Source organism: Brassica napus, chromosome C5, assembly GCF_020379485.1.
Source record: "Brassica napus cultivar Da-Ae chromosome C5, Da-Ae, whole genome shotgun sequence".
Classification (NCBI taxonomy): domain Eukaryota; kingdom Viridiplantae; phylum Streptophyta; class Magnoliopsida; order Brassicales; family Brassicaceae; genus Brassica; species Brassica napus.
In genome coordinates, this window is record NC_063448.1 from 44,778,014 (window position 1) to 44,783,790 (window position 5,777).

Consider the following 5,777-nt stretch of genomic DNA (forward strand, 5'->3'; position numbering starts at 1 on the left):
CAGCTTACGAACACTAATTTAATTTTACCCTAATCATTTCACTTCGACTATGATATATTTTTATTTTTCAATTAAATTGTTAATTACTTCATATGATTCGATATATCCTCTGACCGGCTTAATACAAGTTTTAATATTAATTCATCGAGAAAAAGTCTCGTAACTGAGTTGGTCAAAGAAAGATAGGTACTAGACTTGGTACTTTTTCAGTATCTTCTATTATCAATACATACGCATACAAACAAAATTGATTTTTATAGAATTTCAAGTTACTATTATAAAAATAAACTAAAGTGGTATATAGTTAGCTACATTCCATCCAAATAGGCAAAACATAGCAACTCTCTTGACTTGCCCAAAACTTCTCTACTTCTAACAAATGGATCTTGATCAAACTTTCATCCAAGCACCAGAGCATAGGGCAGATTCCAACTTCATCCCTAACCAACCCGAAGAAATACCCGTGATCGATCTCTCACGTCTCAACGACCCTGAAAATATCCAAAACGTGATCTCGGAGATTGGTGATGCATGTGAAACATGGGGATTTTTCCAGGTGATCAATCATGGTGTGCCTTGCGACGCAAGGAAGCGTGTGGAGGAGACGGTGAAGATATTTTTCGATTTGCCTATGGAAGAGAAGATCAAAGTAAAGAGAGACGAGGTGAATCCAGCAGGGTATCATGATGGAGAACACACGAAGAACGTTAGAGATTGGAAAGAAGTGTTTGATATTTATTTCAAAGATCCAATGGTTATGCCTTCTTCCACAGATCCTGAAGATGAAGGTTTACGAGTTGTTTACAACAAGTGGCCTCAATTTCCTTCTGATTTCAGGTAAGTTATTTTAATTACATAAAGTTATGATTATGAGAGACAACACTAACGTAATCCGGTTAAGATATTATATATTTTTATTTTTATTTTTATTTCTAATATTTTGACCTTAAACATGAAATTTTTCTTTAAATGATGAACTTTGTACTAAACTTTATTTATCAAATTATAGGATCAGTCTATAATCTATACACATTATAATTTTCTTTTAATTTTGAAACCAAGTTAACTTTGGTTTCTTTCTTATTCTTGATTTATTATTCTCTATTTTCGATTAAAAATACAAACTTGAAAAAAAATACAAACTTGAAATCCCAATATGATCAGAACTTCATCACTTCTCCACAACTCTATTGAAGGCACGTGAACGCTATCTTCCAACGCTAGCATATGTGATAAGTTACAACTTACACGTAGGACTACGCCGGGGCGTTCGGATACCCATTGGCGTTCGGGTCGGGTTTTTTGGATTTCGGTTCTCTTTTATAACACATCCTAGGTCTCATTCTAGTAAATTTGCAAGTACGGGTCGGGTTCGGATATAACACATCGGGTTCGGGTCGGTTTTGTATCACATCATAGAACCCATAAAGTAATCATATATCATTCGGATTAGGGTTATATCGGATCGGTTCGGATATACCTGAAATAAAATCTAAAATTTAAAAGTAAAACATAAGAAATATATATTTATTTATATATAATTAAGTATTTAAGGTAGTTATTTAAATTTTAAATACTTATTGTTAGATAACTTATCAAAATAAATATAAAATTGAATATTTGAAGTATATATTCATGTTTCATATAATTATATTGTATATTATTTTGGACATTCGGAGGACATTTTTTCGGATTTTTCGGTTTTTCGGTTTTTCGGGTTACCCGTTCGGGTTCGGTTAATAACACTTCGGGTTCGGATATGTTTTGTACCACCTTACAAGACCCATTCGGATATTTTTTACATTTCGGACCAGATACGGATCGAGTTTTTCGGTTCGGGTTCGGTTCGGATTTCGGGTTACGGATATTATGCTCAGGCCTACGTAGGACATATCAAACAAGAATTTGGAGGAAAAAAAAACTTCTTTTTCAACGGTGTAAACTAATCTCTTCTCTCTTTTTTGTTTGTCTAATTTGATTCTAGGGAGGCATGTCAGGAATATGCAGGCCACGCTGAAAAACTAGCGTTCAGACTTTTAGAACTCATCTCATTAAGCTTAGGCTTACCAAAAAAGCGTTTTCATGAATACTTCAAAGAACAAATGAGTTTTTTCAGGATAAATCGTTATCCACCATGTCCACGGCCTGACCTAGCTCTAGGTGTAGGTCACCACAAAGATGCAGACGTTATAAGTCTATTGGCTCAAGACGAAGTTGGAGGGTTACAAATTAGTCGCAGATCGGACGGTGTTTGGTTTCCTATTAGACCCGTCCCTAATGCTCTTGTCATCAATATTGGCAATTGTATGGAGGTAAAATTCTTCATATTATATCTCATTTTAAAATATATAAATTTAAATATCGAATTGTAATGACTGTATATACTATTAGGTATGGACAAATGATAAGTATTGGAGTGCAGAACATAGAGTGGTGGTGAACTCAACAAGGGAAAGATACTCAATACCGTTCTTCTTGTTGCCTTCACATGATGTGGAAGTGAAACCATTAGAAGAGCTTCTGAGTCCTGAAAACCCTCCAAGATACAAAGGATATAAATATGGCAAGTTTTATGTCAGCAGAAACAGAAGCGATTTTAAAAAACTTGAGATCCAAAACATTCAGATCGATGACTTTAAAGTTGTAACTTAGTATTACTGGTACTATGTGTGACTTTGTTTTATGAAGCTGTGATCTTATAATGTAAGCCCTTAATGTAATAATGGTGTGTGAGACTTGAGTCTTGTCAGAAACAATAAATTTGATAATGTTTAATGAAAGTTTGTGAGGTTTTGGTGACAACCCAAATTAGTAGTGGAAACTGACGCTTTCTTAATTTCATGTAATGACAGAAACAGAAATAAGAAAACAACATAAGGTAGTTGACATGATGGATAGCCCAATAAAATTGATAGGTTAAAACTTTAAAACTTCGAAGTTTTAACCTAAAAATATGATGTACGTACCAACTTTTCTTTATTAACCAATTAAACTACATATGCCATTTTGTGTGTTCGGTGAGATTGAGTTTATGTCGGAAACAATACTCTGACCTTTTTGACGACGATTCCATCTACATACATAGTTGGCTTCTTTTGGTACTCTTTTCTCCAAGTGACCTACCGTGTGATTAAGATTCCTGACTACAATTCCTAATTAACCTACTGTGATTAAAATAAAACTAATTTTCACATAAATTCGTGTACATTCATTTTATTAATCCAATAATTAATAAAAACTTTAGTTTTCGATTGACACGAAGTCTACGTGGCATTTTTCTATTAAGCTAACCTCAACGGCTCAACCGCACCGCAAATTATTTTGATATTATATCCTGCAAAGGCAAATCCAATAATAGCAATTTGTACTACCAAATCAACATAAGAATCACCGCAAAAACCGCCATGGGACGATTCGACGAAGCTTTCATCCAAGCTCCGGAGCACAGACCCATCAATCATCTCACAAACTCCGGTGAATTCATTTTCTCCGACGAGATCCCGACCATCGACCTCTCTTCTCTCCAAGATCCCAATTGCGACAAGACAACGATCGCCACAGAGATTGGTAAAGCTTGCGAGAGATGGGGATTTTTCCAGGTGATCAACCACGGCTTGCCTTTAGACCTAAGGCGTCGCGTAGAGAACACGGCGGCCGAATTCTTCAACCTAACGGCGGAGGAGAAGAGAAGATTGAGAAGGGACGAAGTGAACCCTATGGGTTATCACGACGAGGAACACACCAAGAACGTTAGAGACTGGAAAGAGATCTTTGATTTTTTCTTGCAAGATCCGACAATCGTTCCGGCGACTCCGGAGCCGGAAGACACCGACAAGAGAAAGCTTACTAACCAGTGGCCTCAACACCCTTCTGACTTCAGGTGATCATTTCGGACCAATCTCTCATGCATCTGTCTGAATTATTATGGCTAATCACTAGTTCGGCCCATTAACATGGATTTCGGCCCAGTGGGCGCCTCATTAGATTCCATTTAGTATGATTCTAGTTATCCTGGAAATGAATTTTTACCACTTAATTTTCCTGGTAGAGAGATATGCCAAGAATATGCAAGGGAGGTTGAAAAGTTAGCTTTCAAGATTTTGGAACTTATCTCCATTAGCTTGGGTTTACCGGGTGATCGGTTATCGGGTTACTTCAAGGAACAAACGAGCATTTTGAGGTTCAACCATTACCCTCCTTGTCCCAACCCCGAGCTAGCATTAGGCGTTGGACGTCACAAAGATGGAGGAGCTCTTACCGTCTTGGCCCAAGATAGTGTAGGTGGATTACAAGTGGGCCGTAGATCGGATGGAGAATGGATCCCAGTGAAACCGATCCCCGATGCTTTGATCATTAACATTGGCAACTGCATGCAGGTAAAAGATGAATCATATCACCAACTATCAATCAAGAGAGATTAAGAAATCAATATAACTTAAAAATATATTATATTTAGTTTTGATGAATGTAATTTGGTCTTGTAACATATGTTGTGGAGTAGGTGTGGACAAATGACAAGTATTGGAGTGCAGAACATAGAGTGGTAGTGAACACAAGCAAAGAGAGGTTCTCAGTACCGTTCTTCTTTTTCCCGTCGCATGAAACCAACATTGAGCCATTGGAGGAGCTTATAAGTGAAGAAAACCCGCCTTGTTACAAAAAGTGCAATTGGGGAAAGTTCTTTGTTTCGAGAAACAGAAGTGATTTCAAGAAGCTCGAAGTTGAGGACATCCAGATTGATCACTTCAAGGCTTAATTAATCGCATCATGTTTCATTAGCAAGCGTTCCTAATAATGTATCATCGGTTTGTAATTATTATTAGCTAAATATTGATTTCTTATATTCCGTTAAGGATCTCTCGTGGCCCATTTTTAGTATACTTGTCTATAAATATTCATACCTTAAACCCACAAATCCTCCGACCATAGAGTACTCGTGAGCAGACGTATAATTAACGAGAGATTTTCAATATCATCATTGTTCCCATTACAACCCTTAAAATTAAATCATTGGACAAGCTCCGCCTTGTCACACTGATTACCAATTGGTGCCGTGAAGTTATGTTTTTTTTTTTGAGAATTAACCGTGAAGTTAAGTTACATGCAACATAAGTGGTTTTAAGAAGCTAGTTGACGGCTATACATGCATAAATAACTAGTGTGACCAATGCTTTGCTTTTCTATCAGTAATCATACCGTTAAATAATACGTATCTAATTGGATTTGTATACAGCATAATTAGGCTTATATTATATGTTTTGTAATCAGGTTTACACATTGCGCAGTTAGTTTTATACATATTGTATAGTTCTTTTAATTTGTACTCTATGTATGCTGTAATTCAGTATATAAAAAGTAATTCGGTATATAATGATTTGTTCATGCTCTAGCTAAATGTATACATAGTGTACCCGGATTATATAGCCTGGGATTTGTACATAACATAATCTCACTAGATTTATCATTTATGCATGATATATCTAAACTTATAGGTACTATATAATCAGATTTGAGTATATAATTGTTATATGTACTTTTGTATTTTGTGTCACATGATACAGCTAGCTAGTAGCTAGATATTACATGGTATATTTAAATCTTGTATTTTTTTTTTCATAGTACAAATTTTTCTTAGAATCAAGAACAAAGAAAAATACATTCTTTTTATTTTTTGCTTAATGAAAAAGACATTCTTATAGAACACGTACCTTATATAAATTACTAGTGGTATTATGGCACTACGCGTTAGGTTTGTATGTTTTGTTTTTAATAAATTT

General features: G+C 35.6%; 2 protein-coding genes across 2 annotated transcripts; both read left to right on the plus strand.

Moving 5' to 3' along the window:
• Window positions 1–302: 302 nt before the first annotated feature.
• On the plus strand, window positions 303–2,805 carry LOC106446862 (flavonol synthase/flavanone 3-hydroxylase-like). The gene is made up of 3 exons (XM_048758651.1): window positions 303–837; window positions 1,985–2,312; window positions 2,392–2,805. Exons 1-3 carry the CDS (start codon window positions 380–382, stop codon window positions 2,650–2,652), a joined length of 1,047 nt encoding a protein of 348 aa, XP_048614608.1. The 5' UTR covers window positions 303–379; the 3' UTR covers window positions 2,653–2,805.
• A 385-nt stretch (window positions 2,806–3,190) lies between these two features.
• Window positions 3,191–4,857, plus strand: LOC106446861 (protein DMR6-LIKE OXYGENASE 1). The gene is made up of 3 exons (XM_013888671.3): window positions 3,191–3,880; window positions 4,049–4,376; window positions 4,502–4,857. The coding sequence occupies exons 1-3, from the start codon at window positions 3,405–3,407 to the stop codon at window positions 4,754–4,756; spliced, it is 1,059 nt and encodes a 352-aa protein (XP_013744125.1). The 5' UTR covers window positions 3,191–3,404; the 3' UTR covers window positions 4,757–4,857.
• Window positions 4,858–5,777: the final 920 nt, after the last annotated feature.